The following is a 20,930-nucleotide window of genomic DNA, read 5'->3' as shown; positions in this document are numbered from 1 at the left end:
GTTTGCCCTCCCACTGGACAGCAGGCTGATCCTTAAGCACCCCCTGTGCCCCCCCGCCCCCCCCAACCCCTGGTGTCCCAGCATTCCTGCCTCTGCTGATGGCTGTGCATCACGCAGCTGCACCGCTCGCTTACCTGAGTGTGTGTGCACCTCCATACAGCATACATATGGATATCTGTGCACGTGGGAGAGGTGTACACCTCTCTCTCTTTCCAGATATAAGCTTTCGTAATGACTACGTTTCCTATCTCCCCCGGTGCTTGTGGCCTTTCCTTCATTATCTGTGGGTAGGGCTGGGAATGACGTACCAGAACCTCTCCTCAGGGAATCGTATTTTGCATCAGGATTATCTAAATTCTGCACAATACCCTTGGTCTCTACACAGACTTCACAACCAACGGGATTTTGCAGAGCCTGTTGAAGTCCAAGAGCTCTCTCGTGAAGTAACCCAGTGGCGTGAGACTCGCTGGGTTCAAAGGACCCGGTCTGAAATTGTCCCTCTTGCAGTAGGGTGACATTGCTGACAGCCCCAGCACGTGTATGTGTACCAGCTCAAGCCCCCCGCTCCCACCGCAGCGGAGGGGGGAGAGCTGCAGGGAGCCATGCAGTGGGTCTGGTGGGGCTGAGGCGCAGGGATGCCCCAGGTCTCCGGGAAGCCCTGCGTTGGGCCGTGGGCTTGTGCCTCCCAGGCCGGTGCCCCGACCCCTGGCCGCCCACGGCAGCCCCGGGGCTGCAGGCTCCAGCTCTCGGCCCAGCCCCCTGCCCCCTCATCTTATTTAGGGGCCGGGCGTGGGAGCTATTTCAGCCACAAATCAAGCGATGAATAAATAAAACGTAAAGATTTCCACGCGGCCAGTCAGCCCTTGAATTACAAATTAAGTGTAAAGGTCCTGCAGCAGCCCGGTGCCTTTGGCACCCAACCCCCCACCCCCCAGCGAAAGGAGGCAGCGGCTCCCCGCCGGCAGCGCGGGGGGTCGGGGAGGAAGGGGGTGACGGGGATGGCGGGGCCGGGGGGCAGCGCGGTGTGATGCGCCGTGCCGTGCCGTGCCGTGCCGTGCCGATGACGGGCGCAGCGCGCTTCCGCGCCCGCCGCCGCAGCCCTGCCCCCGCCGCCTGCGCGGCCGGCCCGGCCCGGCGGAGAGGCGGGGGGATTTCCAAGCGCCGGCGGCCTCGCCGCTTCCTCTCCTTGTTTTGCTTTCGATCTGGCCTTTCTCCGCCCGGGCGGAGGCAGTGAACTTTTAGTTTTGCTCCCGCGATTATTCAGCGCCTGTTTTCATTTCCATTTCGCGTCCCCTGGCAACGGCGGTAACCTTGAGGAATTATATAAGGGCCGCGAAAACGGGCCGGCGAGGTAATTTTTAAATCGCTTTCGATTTATTTATTTATTTATTTATAATTTTGCACACACACACACACGCGCGCGCGTTGCCGCTGTTCGGCCGTGCGGGGCGGCGGGGCTCCCGGGGAGATGCGCATCGCTTTAAAAACAAAAGGTCGGGCTGCAGCGGCCGGGGCCGAGCCCCGATCCCGCCGTTGTGGTTGGGGAGGGGGGGGGGGGGAGGGAAGGGGGGCGGAGGGTTGCGGTGGAGATGCGGGGGGGGGGTACCCACTGCCCCCCGGGCGGGGGGCTCCGGCGCTCGGACAAAGGTGGGGGCGTTGGGTTTGGAGGGCCAGGGCGCGGCACGGCCCGGGCCGGGGAGCGGGGCGGCGGGGGCGGGGGGTGGGGGAGCACCCGCACTTGTTGCGGGCCTGGCGGCAGCCGGTAGCTCCGGTAAGGAAAGGCGGGGGGGGCGCGGCGGTGGCGCGGGCAGAGGGGCGGCGGGCGGGGGTCGCGGGGGGGGGGGGGGGGGCACGGGCCCCGCGGGGCCGGGGGGGCGGGCGGGGCCTGGCTGAGGCGCCGCCCCCCGCCCGGCGGACGGTCCGTTACACAAGCGGCGGGGCGGTGCTGGCGCGCCTCGCTCGCCGCGGCCTGCCCCTGTCCCCGGCTTCGGCGGGCTCGGGGCCTCGGCTGGCGGCGGGGCGGCCGTGCCCCTGCGAGGGGACGGCGGCGGCGGGGCGGAGGGAGCGGGGGCTGGCGCCGCGAGCGGAGCGGGGCCTGGCGGGGCCGCCGCGGGTGGGTCCCGTGGGCCCGGCGGAAGGAGGAAGCGCTGCGCGGGGCCGCCCGGGGCAGGCCGCCGGGGGGCTGCGGGCCTTCCCGCCTCCAGGGCTTACAGCAAACACACCTCGAGCAAGCAAGCGTTCCTGCCCTGGTCCCCCCGCCCCGTCCCTCCCCCGTACGGTCTCGGTGAACCCAGCGCTAGCGAGTGCGCCATTTGCACGCTTTGGCCTCCGCCAGCCGCAGGAAGGGCCTCTCTCTCCGGTGGGTACGGGCAGCGCTGCCACGTCGTGGCCTTCAGCGCCTGGCGCAGCGCTGTGCAGCCCCCGCCAGCCAGCGAGGGCCGGGCCCGGCGTGCCTGCCCCCGGCGGGATTTATGAACGGGGGTTCTGGCTGTGCGTGGTGCCGAGGGTAAACTCCAAGCGGCTGGCAACGTCTGGGGTCAAAGTTGCAAGTGCTGGAGGAATTGCATCCCTTAGCCCAGGTTCCCAGCAGCATTTCGGGCTTTTAATTCCCATTACGATTACTGTCAGCTCCCAGACGGCCGTGTTGGAGGCTTATTTATTTAGACACCGAGCTCAGATAAAGGAATCTCGGAGCACGGAACTTTGCTCCTGGTTAGTGTTCGGGCATAATTTACAGCTCGGCTCGCTGCGCTAAGGTCTTGCGGACAGCAGTCTCTTGAACGTAGGAGTGGTTGTAAACTACAGCCTCAGTTTCTGGAGGTGAAATACGGCGTGTTTAATTTTGCGTTTGTTTTGTTTTAAGTCTTAATGGGTTTGCATATAACAGCCTTTGCAGAATGGCAGCGTTAGTACCATAAAAAGGGAGTAGAGTGGAGCCGCAACGTTTAGATTCATCCTGATATGGAAACGGTGACATAAAAGTAGCAGAACTGATCTGCGAGGCAGATGGCTTCCATCTGAATTGCAGTCTTTCCATGCCACCAGCCCCTTCGGAGACATCAGTGTCCTTCTTCTCTGGCCCCTGCTGGTAAAGTCCCATGGGGGAGTTATTTCACGTGCCCCTTGGGTGGCCGCGTTCCTCTTCACTGGTAAATGGTGGTGGAAGGTCTGAGAGTGCCGAGTCCTTTGACACGGTGTGGCTTTATCACGGTCATGTGCTACGCTGCAGCTCTTTCTTCAGCTAGGTACAGGCATGGCGAGGTGTCAAGTCTGCTGATGTTGGGGTTAGCCCGCTGAGGCTTACGGTCCTAGCCTTTATTTGACACATACCTCTGCAGTGCCTCCCAGTTACGTGCTGGCTAGAAAAGTGACAGATTTCAAAAGATGCCAGTCTTTTGAAAAGAGCTGTTCATCGCAGGCCATGCTGCATGGAAAGGGGTAGCTTAGAGAGGTATGGGAAGTAACGTACGGACTGTTGGGAAGGGGGGGTAAAGACCCCAGTCTCCATTGTGTGGTGGGCTTTGATATGTGGGGCCCGGTGGTGTTAGAGAGAGGAAGAGTCTTAATGCACAGTTGAGAAAATGATGCAGAAAAAAGGCGCCAAGAGTCAAGAGGAAATGGAAATATTTTTTAATAGAAAGAGTCTACATTAGAAGAATGGGCTTTGTGTAAATGTATTTGCAGCCAGGCTATGTGTGCCTTAAATTAAAACATGTATTTATTTATATATAATACGTATATATTAGTATAAGTTTAAAAAACAAATGGTGGGGAAAAGTTGACAGGTGAAGAAAAGTTTCACAGGACACATCCTTTCTTGGAAGAGGAGCATCATCCCCATGGTTTTAAAACATTTCCATGATGTAATACTTTATGCAAGCTCAGGTATTATGAAGACAGACTACAGATGACAAGAGAGAGGACAGAGTGGCTAGCGCATGCATGAAGCGGGATGCTTTTTGTTAGAGGTAATAACTGTTTTAGGAAGTAGCATGGGCTGTCATGAATTGATGCTCTAGGTCTGTGTAGGAAGAGCAGAGATTAGGGCTACATGACCATCTGTCTGTCCAACCAAGATGTTGGAAACAACTCTCATACATTAAGGGAGAGTAGCAAAGGTACAGAAGTAGGAAATACTATGATAATTGGAGGCTTCAGTTGCTCCCATGTGTATTTTGTCATGCTCCAATGTGAAATTCGCCAGGGTACTAACTTTTTAGGTGCCAAAACCCCCTACTTCCTGGGTGTAGCTTGTAAGGGTGGGTACTCTGTGGGTAGCAACTCTGGATAAGATCCTGGCCAGGAAGAATTAAGTTCAGAATTTTACATTAAAAATGCCAGCCAGCTATGATGTGACAGTGACCATAATGTACTTTGACTCAATGTTGCTTCAGGAGCAGTAAAGCCAAGGGTTGTTGCAGCAGTGTTTAATTTTCTAAAGAAAATCTTCATTGGGGGTGGGGTGGGGGAATGAATAGAATGGTGAGAGGCAGCCAAAAGTGTAGAATACTTGCAGGTGGCATGTAATTCTTCAAAGACACTGTAGTAAAGGCTCAGAGCGATTGCATGGCATCTGTCAGAAATACCAAAAAAGCCGAGCAGGCTGACGAGGAAAGTAAAGGAGCTCAGTAGAAGTAAAAAGACGTCTTGCAAAAGGTAAAACTTTGTCAACAAATGGGGAAGGTGGCAAAGAACATAAAATTCTATTGAACACAATAAGGTAGGCCAAAAAGAGTCATGGAACAAGTTGCTAAAGGCAAGAAAACAATTAGTAAATCGTCTTTGAAATGCATGAAAAGCAGGAAGCCTGCTGATAAGTGATCCATGCATGCCTTGAAGGAGGAGTGCCCAAGGAAGATAAAGTCACAGCAGAAGAGCGAAACAAGTTCTTTCAGCCTTGCTTCACTGAGGAAGAGATTCTCTTGCAGGAGGCTTTTTTTTTTTTTTTTTTTTTTTTTTTTTTAAGGAGTGAGCGTATTCGAGGGTTTCACCCAAGCTGAAGTGTCTGTAGGAGAGGGTATCAGAATGAACCACTGAGAAGGATGATAGATGGCAGGAGGTGGTACTTGTTGAAATGTTTTGAAGGAACTTAAAATATGAAATTTCTGATACATTGCTGGTTGCATGTAACTTGTTGCGTAGGCCTGCCTTGGTGCTCCAGGAATAGAAGGTGACAAATGAGCTGTCAATTTTTCAAGGTTTCTGAGGAGACTGGTAACTCCAAGGTGGTCATTTTTGTTTGCCAGGGACTGGTGAATGGGACCAGTGAACACGAGTATAAATGGGATACATTGACAGACTAGACCTGAACTTTGTTGAGGAGTTTCATGAGTCTTCTGGAGTTGTCTAAAGGCATTGCTGAGCTGTTGTTGGATGTCTGGTTGATAAAGTCCTCATCAAAGCATGGCCAGTTTCAAAGTGGGATCGGGTTGCTCCATGTTGTATGGTTGTGGTCAGTTTGCTCAATGGACAGAGATTGTCAGTTGTTCCCCTGCAGTCTGGCCGGTGTCTGTGTCTATGGTGTTCAACGGATGGAGGAAGGATTAGTGGTGATGTGACAAGTTTGCTGGTTGTATTAACTCATTTGAAGCATGAAAATCCCAAAGGCTGAACCACAAAGACTGCAGAAGTATCTTATATTGAATGTACAAGTGTAAGTTTGCAAATGAAATTCAGTACAGACCGGTGTAAGTGTAATGCACATGGAAGGGAACACAATCTTAATTTCTGTACACAAGGATGAAGTTTAAATTGACTTTTTACTCAGGAAAAGATGGTATAACACAGATAATCCTGTGAAAAGATAAGCTTTGTGCCCAGAAGTGGCTAAGGAAGAAGAGGGCAGGTTAGGAATTCTTGGGAAGAAGTAAAAAAATAAAACCCACTGTCACGGTACTGTAAACCCACGTTGCTCCCCTCTCCTGAACAGTGTTAACAATTTTTGTCCCCCATATCAAAAAGGATGTAGTGAAAGTTGACGAGCTACAGAGAAGGGCATCAAAGATGGATCAAGGATACAAAAGGGCTTTTGTGAAAGAGTTAAGTAGCTTGGAAAAGAAGTGACTGCAGAGAATGTGGGGATGTTCTTCAAATCATTAGTGTAGTGAAGAAAGTGAATAGATAATAGTACAGATAAGATAAACACCACCCAAATGAAACAATTGGGAGGAAGCTTTAAAACAACAAAATTCATGTCCTGCAGTACACCAGTTGTGCTCAGGGCAACTGCATGTATGTCAGGAGTTTACGTGGGTTCACGAGTGATTAGGCGGTCTGTGGGAGAGAAACTTGCTGTACAACTTAGCAGTCAGAACAGTTCAGTATCAAATTTTGGGCACTGACTGCCAACAAAGAGCTACTGCAGATGTCGATCAAGTATTATTGCAGAAAACTGCAAATAGACACCTCCACTGAGAAGTGTAAGCTATGGTCCATTTGCAGATAACATAGAGAAGCGAGACCCGTGCATTGCCCTTTGTTGTGTGAATCTTGTGGTATAAGATCTTATGAAACTTCAGCAAAAAAAATATGTTTCTGTGATGTGCCTGTTGAATCTGTGCTTGTTAACCTGACACAAGTTACAGTCAGGTTAACTGGAGCCTGTATGCCTTTAAGATTGCATAGGAGTGGTACCCCAGCAAAATGTCTCTGATGTTTGCAGGATTAGAATCTGTTTATATTTTGTGGATCTTATATTGAAAGTTATGGTCCATTTGTAAGGTAAAGAAGCAAAACTAATCACGTGTTACTCTTACTTATCTCTGTGACTCTTTTGTAAAGATTGCCCTTTTGAAACTCGATTCTTCAAAGGCCTGTGATGATTGTGATAATGAGGGCATAAACCATAAGGTAGTGTTTACTGAAGTTTTATTACAGTTTATGGTGCTATAAGCTTTGATTAGCATAAAACATTTTCTCGTTTGTCCTTGGAGACCACAAGCACAAAAGCACAACAAATAAGCAAGCCAAAAAAATTCTGGGTACAGTGAATGAGAGAAACAGATTTATTAAGTTGCATATTCCTCATGTATGAATAACATTATGGAAAAAATTGTTCAGTGTAATCAAATAATTTCCCCTTGTTTTTTTTCTCAGAAGTTTTGTTGGAACTGTATGAAGGTTCTTCCTTGTATTGACGATGTGTGAACTCTTGTGTTAAGATTAAAATAGTAAGGAAAACTGGAATCAGCAATTAACAGTTAGCGGAAGGGAATACATGCTAATAGTTAAGAGTTTAATGTCTGCATGTATATCTACACACATACATTTATGCACACATACATACCTACATATATAAAAAGTGTAAAATCAGATGGTTTGTATGTAGCTTAAATAACATTGTACAGCACACGTTTCTTATTGATAGACTGTAAAACGTTTGTAAAACTTGCTCTTCCATCTAGTGCTGGACATGTTTTCAATTTCTTGGAAGTTGATGAAAAATTAGGTTTTTTGAATAAGCTACAGAGAAAAGAAAGAAGTGGTAAGCAGTAAAGCTTTCTTAATGTGTAGTATACTTGCAAGCCTGGCTTTGTGTACATTGGAAATCTTCTGACCCCTTTTCTTGGGGGAAGATGGCAACAAACGTAGAACAGTGTGACCACTGTACAAGGCAAACATTTTATCCTGTTACAGCTTGGACAGGCATCCAGGAACAATCCACCTGCATGTGGCATGTTGTTTCACCCAAGGTACAGAGCTAAATTCTAACTTTAAAATATTTTAACATTCAGTTTTTGCTCTATAGGTTGCTAGCTCTCACGATGAGCTTGTAGGTAATAATTTCCATGTTCTTGGCCCTTAAAGCGTAGTGCAGGTTACAGTCTTAATAGCTTTTCAGCTGACCTTTACAGGCTTGGTTTGTAGCTCCCAGCATATCTGGTGTTAGGAATTGTGGTAAGGTGTGGTATAAGCCAAAAGTATTTAAATTTGTCCTTTAGTTTGAATTGCATGTGACAGTGGACGTTGTCAAACCATTTCCTTTTTGCTATAAAATGATTCTAAGTACTTTTTAAAGACTTACATGATTAATATTGATACAGCACAAAAGAAGGAAGGCTTGCTTACAGGTTTTGTTTTAAAAACTCTGAAGTGTGCTTAAGTTCTGCTTTTTTGATGTGTATGGAGGGATATATGTGACTTGAAGGGCTTGATGAGTGCACAGACCGTCGTATATTATAGGAATATCTGTAATATTCCTATGGATACTGGACATTGCTTGACAGCATTACAGGCAAACCTCTTACACCTTTATCTAAGCAAGATAGTGCCTTAATTCTTTAATAAATTAAGATAGCAGTAAGTTTAGGTCTTTATGTGCTTTTCATGCATATATGCAGCGTGGATGTGGTGCATGATACGGACTTTTGTGCATTTTGTGTATTGGCTGAATTAAGGTGTTTTGGTGAATTGTGTAAATGTGCTTTATATGCAGCTGAGAGATGAAGCCAGTGGAAAATACTGAACTACTGAATTTAATTGGATGTGGCATATAAATCTGTAAGATCAAAATCAAACACCCTTACCCGCAAACACATTCCAAAATTGTGACAGCATCTTAAAAAGTTTTATCTAAAACAAAAATAATTCCACAGTAGGAAAAAAGGTGGGGTAGGAGACTAATGTTTTGAAATTACTGAAAGCTTTCCTGCAGGATCTGAAGTCCCAACAGTGTTACATGAAAAAAGATGAAAGCAAAACTTGAGGATAGAATTGAAACCAAATATAAACAAAAGTGAAACCGACTCCATTGCTTTTCATTTCCCAGTTGGCAAAAGAAAGAATAAACACAGAGCAAAGAAGGATGAGAGCTCAACTTGAAAAATTAGTTCAATTTTATTTATTTCATCTGTCGGTAAATTTCTCTTCTGCATGGCAGCACTCCTTTGGTAGATTGCATGGTAGGGAGTAGGAGTTGTTCTCTCTGGTTTGTCCGGGCACCACTTCTCCCACCAGCGGTCCGGGTGACGGCCCCGCTGTGCAGGAAGTTGACGTTTTGAAATGCTGTGGCAAGAGCATACAGAAAGTACAATGGAGGTGATGACATCCAGTATGATGAAAGGGAGCCATTCAGCTGGTAGGTGCGCTGGATTCTATTCACGTTGAGATTTACGTTAATAGGATCAGGTATAAAATATGTGGTGGGCTTGGTTCTTGTTCCCTCCCTTTGGGACTGTCTGCTTAGATCTGGGTCAGATCAGTAACCCAAAGATGTTACCTGATACCAGCTTTGCTGATGGCGTGAAATGACTGCAAATGGTTTCACTCCATTTCCACAGATCAGTCAACAGCTAGAAGGTCCTTTTTGACCTTGAGAATTAGCTGGTGAATTAGTCAAAAGATGGCCAAACAAAAAAAGGTGGCCGTGGAATCTCAAATGAGTATCCTTCTCATACGTAGAGATGCATGCTCCTGGGCTGTATCAGCAAAAAGGTTGGGTGCTGGGGAGAAGCTTGGACAATTGCTGCTCCGCTGAAGCTGTACTACTCTGAAATGAAAGACTTTAATTCCAGAGGTCCAATTCTCACACATTGGCACACATTGCATTCGAGCGTATAAAACCTAAATTCTTTGGATGCCGAAACCGTACTGGAGCTTTGAGATTGATGAGGGAAGCTGATGAAGACTAGCTTTGTTCAGTTTAATAATATTTAGCCAGCTTAGATGAGAAATGAAGATGAGTTCAGTGGTCTCACTGTAGCTCAGTAGTATTTTAGGAAAGTTCCAAGATAGAAATAGCTGCTGCAGATCAGAAATTCAGGCTGTCTCGTTGCTGTTGGTCTGTGGTCAACACAAAAACTTTAAATTAAGAGCACATTTTGTAACCGATCCTATTAACTATTCATATCTCAACATGAAAATGCATTAAGAAGTTCCTGTGTGTCCTGTGGCAGTGGAAGGAGTAGCATTTTTATCAAAAGGAGAATTACATCATACCGTTTCAACATGTGTCAGTATTAAGCTTTTAATTTTTCGCACTCTTTTAAGTGCAAGCCTTTCAAGTATATGTACAAAGGAAAGACATTTCTCTCTTAAGTTCTCCAGTATCAAGCAGTATCTCTGTAATAACTAATTCAATTTATTTTTTGTGCTCAACACATCTGCTTCTTTCATGGTGCTATTTTTGTAACCGTAAATAAGTGCATGTGACAGACATGTTTCCAGTTCACAGTGTGGATGATTCAGAGGATCCCAGCCCCCAAGTCTGTGCCTGCTGTGGTCTGTCTGTAAAGAAAGCACCTTAAGTAAGCAGGAGAGCGTTTTTTACAGATCTGAAATAGCATATACTTTTCTTTCTTTAATGCCTTCTCTTGCAAGGGAAGGAGAAACTCCTTTCTTGAAAGGGCTGGTTCTGGTGCTCGCGGTGAGGTTAAGCAGAGGTAGTTCTTGTCTTTCGCCCTTGGTTCTGGGTGCTTGCACTAGCGATTAGAAGTTTGGGTAGAAGTGTAGGTGTGGGTTAGCTATTAACTTCAGTGGTAGAAACTTCCCTTGCCCAGACAATAAAATGAAAGGTTTAAGCAAATATTAAATCACACTTTAGTGTAGTGTGCAAATACTTTTTGCTGTGTGTTGCAGAACAGTATGTTATACAAACAAAGGCAGCTGTGAGAAACAAGCCCAGTCCGAGCAAGGTGGATTACATCAGGTGCAGGTCACGGCCGGTGAATGTGTAAACTCTTCCTCGAACACGTTTCTCGGTGTTAGCTGTCTGGAATAATTTTTCTGCCTCTCTTGAGTGCCTCTAAAATGTCACTGTCTTATCTGCAATCCTGCCTGAGCCTTGCAAGCCACCAGTGTGGGAACATTGAGATTAAGGACTTTTGGTTTATGATGGCTGCTTTTCTTATATATAGCACCCTATAAAGCACTGACCCTGTGTTTAGGCAGAAGAATGCTAGACAGGACATGGAGATGAAGTCTGCCCAGGCTTTAAAAAGTATTTTTACAGCTTAAGATTCTGATCTTGCAGATACTTGCATGTGTGATTTTCCATTGCTTTCAGAGGGACATGTGTAGGAAACATGTTGTGCTTGTTAAAAGTTTTAGGGATGTCTCCTGTACATTTAGTCGCAGAGCTTGTAAGAGTGTGTTAGTCTAACGGCCACGGGGAAACATAAAAATCCTGGTGAGTTGCAACAGTGTGATAAAACAAGTGAGTCTTGATAATTGTTTGAGCCTTAATAACCTTCTAATTTTCACCAGGCTGGAAAATTCTTTATGAATCAGGTGTCGAATGCTGAGTTTTCCTGCCAGCTTTCAAGAACGCGCAGGGTTTGACTTCCATGGATGCTGACTGACACAGCTAAGCGGCAGCAGCTATTACATGTGGGTATGCAGGACTGGATTTGTATGTGAGCACTTAATTCCAGAATAAAATTGATTTATTGGGGGATAACTGCTCCCCAATGCAAGGAATTAATTATGCCGTGACAACCATGCCAGCAATTTTCTTGTTGTAAACAAGCCCTTCCCAAACTTGTCTGAGTGAAGTACAGCTCCACTACTGAGCAGTCACCACCTCTCTTCTGAGCAGCTTCTTGGGGGGAAAAATAGATACTGAAGAGAAATCTTGATCAATTATCAGATGTAACAAAAAGCTTAAGAAGCAAATAAATCAGGTAAAATGTATGGCTGCTTTTGAGACTCCTGGAGGAAGTGGTAGGGGGAGAGTTTTCTGTAATCACATGCTTTTAACTATCACCTGCATAGATCCGTTGTTTTGGTGATGCCACCAGAATCTGGCATCTTCATCTTCACTCCAGGCAAGACCTGGGAAACAAATGAAAAGAAACGCCCAGGAACAAAGTATTCCTTTAAAGCTGAAAGTAAAACAATAATTTTGTATTGTCACCAGACTTGCAGACATTGATGTGCGTACAGATGATCATCGTGGCAAGGATTCTGCGGAGATGATCTTTAACAGTCTATTTGTTAGAAGCCTGGGCCAAGTTCCCAGCTGATGTAAGTCACTGCGATGCCAGAGAAGTGAATGGGCTCAGCCACAGACATTGTGTTGTTCAAGTGTCATGATAATATTCAATGCAGGCGCCAGTGCAAGGGAAATTTTATTGTAGGTATTGAGAGGTTGAAGCGTTGTTTCACTACAGCCAAGTCCAGAAGCAAAAAAACAGCCTTCTGGTTCTGGTGTATTAAAATCAGATGGCTTTTCTTCAGTGCAGTTCTAGTCTGTGAATCCAAGGCTACTTTTAATGATGCCTGAGATCACTGCAAAGTAACAACTCATGTCTTTGCTGCTGAGGGAGAATAAGCTTTGCATGGAAACCAAAGGAAAGAGTCTGTTTTGATGTGTAATGTCTGAATCCCAGCCAGGGCATGTTAACACCCTTTGGGTGGAACAGAAATGCTATAGGGGTGATGAAACACGCTATATACAGTATGAGTTCCCATTGTACGTTTTCCTGGGCATGTTTGTCATGCAGTCTGTAATGCTATTTCAATATGTTTGAGGTATTCGCTGCCTTTGTTTTGTTTGGGGTTTTATTTTTCTTGGAGGGACTGTCGAGTTGGTTGGTGTTCTTCACCCCCTGTCCCCGTAGAGTGCAAGGGCTTTGCTGCCTTCTGCCTTCGTGTATCTTTCTCAGGTACAGCAGGATGAGAGGAGGGCATGCTGAGTGCTTCCCTCCTCCTCCATCTGCCTTCAGCTCCCTGCAGCCCAAAGTGGGCACAGCCTGGCCCCTCCAGAGCTTGGGAAGTTGGGTAGCTGTTGCTAGCTTGAATCTGTCACACAGCAGCCTCGGTTCCCAGGTGTTTCACCACCCCACCAAGCTTTCCCCTTACGAGCCATTGTGCTGTGTTTGGTTTAGGAACCTGGGGAAGCAGCTGAAGTATTGCTTCTTGATTGCCTGTACAGGTTCTTCCTAATGACCAGGCCATTCCTTACACTAGTTCGCCCAGGACCTGTGCCCTCCTGCCTTGCCTGCTCTCCAATTCTTGGCTTTCCATCCTGTTTTGATGGAGTTTGCTCCTTCCTGCAGGCACCTGAGCAAATAAGATACCACCTTTCCAGCCCGCGGTGAATTATTTTTCTTGGTGATGGACAGGAAGGATATAGCGTGCTCGTGGTGCCTTTGTTGCTGCCACCAAAGTGTTAGGAATGAGCAGGAAAAATACTACCATTGCTGCAGCGTGGAGCAAGTGTTATAGCCAGCACAGGAGCTGGATCTGCGCAGCAGCCAGCCGTGGGGTATGCTTGAAGGGAGTGCAAGGCAAGAGATGCTTAGTGATAAGCAAATCCACCAGCAGAGTTGCAACGTTTCCCCCATCCCTCCCTGTTCAACAGAGCATCACTGACAGAGTATTCTTAGGGAACAAAAGAGGCACCATTACATGCAATTAAAAGACCAGAGAGGGTGGGTTTTGCTGTCTAACTGTATGTAAATCCAGAAAGTCTCTTACAGGATTTTATGTGTTGCCTTGCTTCCTATCTGTTTTCAGAGACAAGAGCCTCAGGGTTTTATTTTGAACTCTTAACACTTGCACCTCTGAAAACGGCAATGCCCGCTTTTCCTCGTTTACTAATTCTACTTTAATTACATGTTTTGCCGTTGGTTCCAAAAAAGATACAGGTTATTTGCATGATTTGGGATTATCAGGAAGAAGGCATGTGAATTGTGCTTCTGCAGCATCAGTGGTGAGATTCTCCTTCTCGTGGATGGGAAGCACACCAGGCAGAGGTCTGTCTCCCTGCGGGCTGCGGGGTTTTCAGGTGTCCAAAATCAGAGCAGCTGAGTAAAGTGCAGTTCAGTTTGTCAGCGTTTAGCGGTCAATCTCGCATTTCTGAAGTATTTCTGAGCAGGCGAGGCCAACAGGTTTCCTTACCCAGGGAAAGTCTCTATCCCTCTTGACGAGTTTGACTTCCGAGCAGGGCTTTGCTCGGAGTATGTACAGTTCAACCTTTGAAAGGGGCATCCACAGTGGAATAGTTGAAAAAGGTGGTCCTATATGCAAAATCCTATATGAAGGCAGAGTGCGAGCTGTGACCAAGGGACAGAATTTTGCTCCAAATACTGTTCCTTAAAAAAAAAGATCATGTTTCCTTGTATCCTGGAGCAGTCTCGGATCAGGGACAAATACAGAACCCAGTTCTCTGAATCCTAAAATTAGCGTATGGTCTCATTTCAGCATATGTGTTTGGTCACACAGGGTGACTGATGCATTTCTGAACTGCAGCAGCATTAGCAAACAAAGGGAATACTTAAAAAAGTTCTATCAGCAAAGCACAAGTACAAGATGACTTTTTTTAAAAAAAAATTTGTCAGTTCTGTATTTGCGGAGAAAAGAGAAATAGAGACCATGCAATGTTCTGCACGTGTCCTTGGGGAAACATGTTTTTTCACAGCTCTGGGGAAAGGCTGTGGCTTACTTCGCAAATGCACCTCCAAGTATCTTATCCCACCTTACCTTCTCACAACGATTACTGGTATTTCCATAGGCTGGCAAATCTTTTAACTGGCTACTTTTTGATGGGAAAAGATTTGCTTTTTCAGATTTTTTTTTTTACTTCCATATATTTTTTTAAAAAATATCAATGGGCATAGAGTACCGCGTGTTTTTGGGATAACCTTTGTGCGTTTTCAGTTATCCAGACCCTGTCAGAGGGAGTGAAACTGAAGGGAAGAGAACATCTTGTACCGCTCAGATTTAATGCCTGCCGTGCCATTGCTTTCACTTTCTGTCTACAGCTGCCGTAATTCTAGTGAAGGGCTCTTCATTCTCAAAGGTAAAACTTTCTGTATGGCAGGAGTGTTACCTCTGTCAGGGAGAAACCGTAAGTCAGACTTACTGGAATGTTTTAGTGGAGAATAGGGAGGAATGCAAGCTCTTTACTGAACTTCATGCAGTGGAAATATTTGTATGTATATATGGATTACAGCCATCACGTCTTTTCTAATGTCTCTTTAAAGACGGACAGCTCTTGAAAGTAACTGCTGCTTTTCTAATACCTCTTTAGAAATGAGTGCTGTGAGTTTCCTTCTGAAGGGTCTTGCGTAAAGAATCATAGAAAAATACATCTGTGAAGAAGTGTAGAGTTGAAATTCAGTATGGTTTATTACGTCTTAAGTACGCTGCGGTGGCGGCTACCTGCTCAGTGCGCTTTGTGTGACTCTTAAAGACGTTGCTATGCCCGTGCTTCCTTGTCTTACGCCGTCATGACTCGTCTTTCAGCCGCGTCTGTCTTGGGAAGCCGGCTTGCATGCTTCCCTCCAGGCTGCTGGTATGGTTTCCTTGTGGAAAGCTCACTTTGCATTGCACGTGTGGTAGCAGGAGCGGTGTTACTGTAGCCTCCTCGCGGTCTCCCTGTTCCTGGCCAGGTCCCGGCTCCAGCAGACCCCCCAGCCGTCTGCCCTCTGCCTCACTCTTCCTCCGAGGCGCAGCTGCAGGACTAGGACCGTGCCTAGCTGGTTGGGGGGTAGCTTCCACCGTGGTTTTGGGGTATCTGGTTGTCAAAAAAAGAGGCTGAACTGACTGCAGGACCAGCAGGAATAGTACAGCGAATAAAGCTTGGAAGAAGGTCAAAATAATCCCTCCATATGCAGGCCATGCTCCTTGCACGGGGCTCGGCTCCTCGCAGCCCCCCGTAGCCTCCCCCTCCAGGAAGGTCCTGCTGAGTTGGGGTTAGTGTCTCTCAGGCTCAGCGCTGCTTTGGGAATAATTCTATTGATGTTTTAATGTCTGTTGATAACATTTAAGCTCCCACCACTGAAAAGGCAACTACCTCTGACTACAGTGCCCTTTAAGAGGGAGGCAGGTGATAAAAATGGAGCAAAAAAAGGGAAACGATATTCATGGGGCTGCCACCCTTAAGACATTTGTAGGAGGTGTGGTTAAAATTTTTTCTTTTTTTTTTTTTTTTAATTGGAGATTGGCTGTCTTGTTAAGAATGGCAAGTGCTCATAAAATAAATTCCTGGCAGGTAGCCCTACTTCCATGTCTAAATGGGCTCCTCTTTTCTTGTTGGGCAGAAAAATGCTTTCTTAGGTCCCATCTGCATTAGCAGTCGACTGTGTTTCTTGGCGATTTGTCTTCCCTTCCCCCACCATGGGACAGTGATAAACCAGTAGAAAAAACAAACAGGAATTATTTTCAACATAATGCCAGAAAATTTGACTCCAGTGTGGGGCTCTGGGAGTTTTAAGCTTTTTCCCATGCTTCCCCCAAAGAGATGCTGGGGGTCAGTACTGTCCCAAGTTTGAAGCTGTGGTCTAAAAGCATGAGGGCTTCATTAGCAGTTTTGGATTAAGAGGTTCCCCCCTGTCCTCGCCAGATGCTCCTTTCCCACTTCCATGCTGGAGTGCCAATCCTGTCTTGGTTGCACTGTCACACGAGTCTTTGAGCAGGATGAGAGCCATGGTCTGGGTTCAAACAGACAAAAAAGGCCTTACAGAAAGAGATGTTGCTTGTAAACCTGCAAAGTTCCTGGTCTTGTTCACAAATCTGCCCATACAAAGAGGCGTGTTACCGTGCAACAAAATTGGGATGGGATCGAAGGGTGATGGAGTGTTGGAGTGTGAGGTGCTCCTTTGCCACTGGTGGAGTTGGAGCTGCTCCCTCCCCCTGCAGCCCCAGCTACCCCCGCTCCTCTCCCTTGGCCTTCTCCAGGGTCTCTCCAAGGTGGGGGAAGATGGTGCCAAGTGACCGATGGCAGGCGTTAAGCCATTTTTCTCCTGGTTAACCCAAGCGTGAAGGTTCAGGCTGGCAAAGGTAAGGGGCTTTGGAGAGGTTTGCTTAGGCTGGTGGGTGGGTACCCACGGCTCAGGAGCTCACAGTGGTGGTGAAGCTGGCGGGTTCTGAAAATACTGGTAGAAATCCACTTGTCCTGATACAAAAAATACAGATAACAGCACATAGCTTCTTCTACGTGTGTAAATGTGCAGGGGAGGCGCAATGTTAGCATTGACCAGGAATAAGAGATAGGTGCATAGGTGCTCCCGGTTTTACAGCCTGCTTCAGATTATAAATGTTGATGTTCTGTTCTCCTCAAAAGGATTGACTGTTTCTGCTTTTTCCTTTCTGCTGGGTAAACACTGGAGAGAGGCTGGAGTGAAGGAACTTGGCATGCCGGCTGTTTTGTATGGCTCACCTTAGTTTCTGGCTTTGCAGGTTTGTTTTATCATTAATGTATTCTGATGGAGGGTGAAGCTGGCTTGATGTTAGGTGATGGCCCCGGAAGCTCTACATGCCTTTGTTGCCTCTTTCGGATAATTTCAAAGGTCTTTCCAAACTTGAATGACTCTTAATGGCAGAAGGTGGTTGTTCCTCTGCTCGTTGATAGATGGACTTCACATTCGCCCGGTAAGAGAGTGCACCCCTTAACCCTGCTTAGGGACAGACGGAGGCTACTTTTAAGGCACTGCTGAAGTTGTTTCTTTCTGTACAAATAGATCACGCATTTGAGAGCTCTGGAGGGGAGATGTGGCACCGTCATTTCCCATAGGCAATTACTCAGTAGAGGTGACTTGGTATTTTCATCGCAAGGATGCTGCTGACGTGCAGCTGCCAAAAAGGCCACCACATTTTAGCACTGCTATGGTCAGTGCTGTCCTGAGGCAGATGGGTCTGGGGTTGTCTTCTGAAGACATTGGTCTTCATGTTTGGCGGCATGTGCTCTAAGAGGAGCACGGGGTGTGTTTTGATGAGCAGAAGCACGCTGTGCTTCTGTCCCCCTGTGAAAGACATTCCTCCAGAAGATGTTCACCGTTCCCTCCAGCTGGACATCATTACACATTCTTTTTTAGCTGGGTTTGGTTTTACTTTCAGATAAACAGATCTGGGGAGCCGTTCCTCCCTTCTCGCAAGCCAAACCTCTTTTCTGATTACCTTGGATTAATTTGCCTTGGAGTGGGTGACAGATGTGACGGTGTGTGCTGACAGCTGCAGGTGCTAATCCTAGAGGAGTCCCAGGGTGCAGAAAAGGAGATGAGCATCACAGCATCTGCAGGGGAGCAGCTGGGGAAGCCCCTGGGGACGTGGGAGGAAGAGACGACTGGTTCGACTGTGCCATTTTGGGCAAGACCAGCTTCCTTGCAGTAGCAATGTTGGCAGCTTTCTCGTCTCCTGAAATGCTTTGCTTCTGCACAAAGGCAGCTTCTGTTTCTTCCGTGTTGCCTGTCCCAAGTGGGATTTGTTGCCACTGCCTTCAAGATGACTTTTCTGCGTTCTAATTTGTTCATTCAGATGGGCTTGGAATTTGTCTTAGGGGCTCATTACTCAGAAGACAAGTCCCACTGCTAAATGGGAGCGCTCATTGAATGCTGAAGATGATGCACAGTGTTTCCAGGAATTGTCTCAAAGTGCATGCATACTTAAAGATATCTTACAAAGAAATGCGTCTCAGATGATCATTGCATCTGCTTGTTTCTTCCTTGACAGACACCTAAAAATTTTGCTCATGGTTTTAGTACTTTGCCATTTGCATTTTTCAGCTTTGACCCAATGTTTAGCAGCAGAAGACAGTATAGCTCTCCTGTACACACTCTGCAGCCTGGAGGAGGATCATTGGTGCTAAGCGGTGGGGGCTGCAGCGGCATGGCTGGCTGCTTGCCACCATCCTGGGGGCCAAAAAAGCTGCACCCGCATCGCTCTTGCCCAGAAAACAGCTTCCCTCTTGCACAGAGGGCGGATTTGCACAAGGGCTTGGCCGCTGTCGGGTTCTGAGGTTGGCTGTTTTTTCGTGTCTGACCTGAACCTGAAAGGGAGCTGAGCAGTTGCAACCATTTTCTGAGCTATTTTAGAAATTTGTAGTTACTGGAAAACGCTGCGGCTGAAGCACAAGTGACCAGCTCCACACAGTAGTAAATCAAATGCCAATATGTTTGCAAAGAGATTAGTGTGAGCACGGCTGCTGGTACATTCCCTGGACACATCAAAGAGCCTTATTGTTGCACTCAGGTTTTAATTCCTTATTAGTTTCAGGAAATGCATGTCCTCAGAGCAATGAGAGGAAACTTTGAACGTTTTTCTTCCTCTTGTGCTGGGTGTGGGCTTGGTACTGCCTAATTGTTAGTCTGTCCGATGCCTGTACTCCCATAGGAAGCAAGAACAAACCCATTTACATTTGTGGCATTGCTTTGTGCTTTCAAATATGTGGCCTACTCATTTTTTTCTTTTTTCTTTTTTTTTTTTGAAGATCAAAGGTGGCAAGAATAGCGGAGCAGAGAATTTAAGAATGATGCAGAGAACACAGATGTGAAGAACAAAGGGGAGAGGAAGGAGCTGAGCCCGGTGCAGAGGGGGAGCGGAGGAGAAGAAGCAGCCTAAATGCAAGTACTTGAACATGGAGATGATGGGTTGCAGGCTGCTTAGCAGGAGTTCGATGTGGTGCTTTAATCTGCATCTAGTGCCGGTTGGCATTTTCAGAGCGGTGCCTAAGATCAATTAATGTTTTTAAAATTTTCTGCCTCAGGTTCAAGACTTTGGACTCATGTCAATAATTTACAGCTCAAAACAGGGAAGTGGCATCAGGGTCACGTGTGTGGGGGTGAGAGAGAGAGAAGAAAAGAAGTCAGTTTGAGTCTTAACTGAATAATATAATGTGGTGTGGTGCAGCTGAGGGGAAGGCACTCACTTTCTAGCTAAGTAGTATCGAAATGTGAAATAGCAGCTAAAAAACCAGTGACTGCGTTGGGCAGAGAAAGCTGGAGGGAGGGGGTCAAACCAAAGTGGTCTGATAAATTGCTGTGATGTGAAACGTATTTTTCATAATTTTAGTCAAGTGTATGGGACAGAAACAGCCATTTGAAAGCACTCTCGTTAGCAGGTGCGTCATTTTAGCTAGTACAGTGATTGATGCCTCCTGCATGTGAATTTTTTTGGTTACATTTTTTTTTCTTGGCAAAAAAAGGTCTTCTGCAAATGCAGGTACGTGGGCCAAAAAGAGTGTAATTGTTTTTCTTTGCGGCCTCTGGTATCCCGCCTGTATCAGCAGACAAACTTATGCCAATATGATGTGTCTTCTTCAGGGGAAGGTTTTCCTAATCCAGGTGTCCCAGAAGAGTGTTTTCTGCCACAGAGAAGGCTTTATTGTCTCAGGTGCTCTTCAGGGAGGCTCCTGCACAGATCCAAAGTCACTATAATATTTATAATTGTTCAGTAAGTGTGTAATAAGTCTGTACTGCGCAGAGACAGGGTTGCTGCCTGGGAGTTCTGCCTGGAAAACAAGTAACTTTGTCCCTTGTTCCCTGCAGCTCCTTCCCGGGTGGGTGACAATGCCTGTCGAAAGGATGCGGATGCGCCCCTGGCTGGAAGATCAGATCAACTCCAACAGGATACCGGGGCTGAAATGGCTGAATAAGGTAAGGGGGGTGCATGTGAGTGCATGTGTTTGTGTGCTGAACAGGGACTGTATAGCAGTGCCTGAGGTTTGGATAGGTAAATCGGCTCATTCCTGGTTTTCAAAGGGGTGACATGGGGAGGAAGGGCAAAGCTGTATGCTTCCTGCTGAACCTGTTCCTCCAGCCTCCCCTGCCAGATCTGAGGCACCCTGCTTTGGCCTGCTGGATTTGTGGCTCCTTTGAAAGCGTTTTCCAAGTCTTTGTTGTTGGAGCGAGCATTTATGGAGACTCAGCTAGGTTTTTGTTTTTAATCTGGGAACAGATTGCTCACCAGGTAGCCTTGGAGGGATGTGAGCAAAATGCTCTCCTGAGGTGGAAGGCTATATTCTATATTAGGCTCTGAGTTGAAGCAACAATCTTCTGTTTCAGACTTGTGTGACTTCTCTGATACTTCTCAACCTGGGAGAAAACTGGGTAACCTTTCCCCTGCCAGACGCAAACCTTATACTCCTGGTGCTGAGCTCTTACTGAGAGCATTTAGACATTTTGAGATCACAAGCGTAGGCTCCAAAATATCGGTGCCCAATGTGAATTTTTATTCAATGGCTCAATAAAACCACAGAGCATATTGGAGAATTT

The 20,930-nt window shown here is 46.7% G+C and overlaps 1 protein-coding gene across 5 annotated transcripts in view; it reads left to right on the top strand.

Moving 5' to 3' along the window:
• The first annotated feature begins 1,132 nt into the window (after window positions 1-1,132).
• The window catches only part of IRF2 (interferon regulatory factor 2), a 43,247-nt gene continuing 23,449 nt past the window's right edge, over window positions 1,133-20,930 (top strand). The window contains exons 1-3 of one of the 5 annotated variants that reach the window (XM_055794210.1): window positions 1,133-1,351; window positions 19,148-19,284; window positions 20,205-20,312. In XM_055794210.1, the coding sequence (XP_055650185.1) occupies window positions 19,279-19,284; window positions 20,205-20,312 (114 nt within the window). In that variant the 5' untranslated portion in view covers window positions 1,133-1,351; window positions 19,148-19,278. Of the gene's footprint in view, window positions 1,352-1,373; window positions 1,494-2,088; window positions 2,360-19,147; window positions 19,285-19,621; window positions 20,110-20,204; window positions 20,313-20,930 lie in introns of those variants that run through there. The other 4 variants (XM_005230830.4, XM_055794212.1, XM_055794211.1 and 1 more) reach the window with 4 other exon arrangements.

The sequence above is a fragment of the Falco peregrinus genome, chromosome 2 (assembly GCF_023634155.1).
Source record: "Falco peregrinus isolate bFalPer1 chromosome 2, bFalPer1.pri, whole genome shotgun sequence".
NCBI lineage: Eukaryota > Metazoa > Chordata > Aves > Falconiformes > Falconidae > Falco > Falco peregrinus.
The sequence above is the reverse complement of the archived record's forward strand: the minus strand, read 5'-3'. Positions and strand labels throughout refer to the sequence as shown.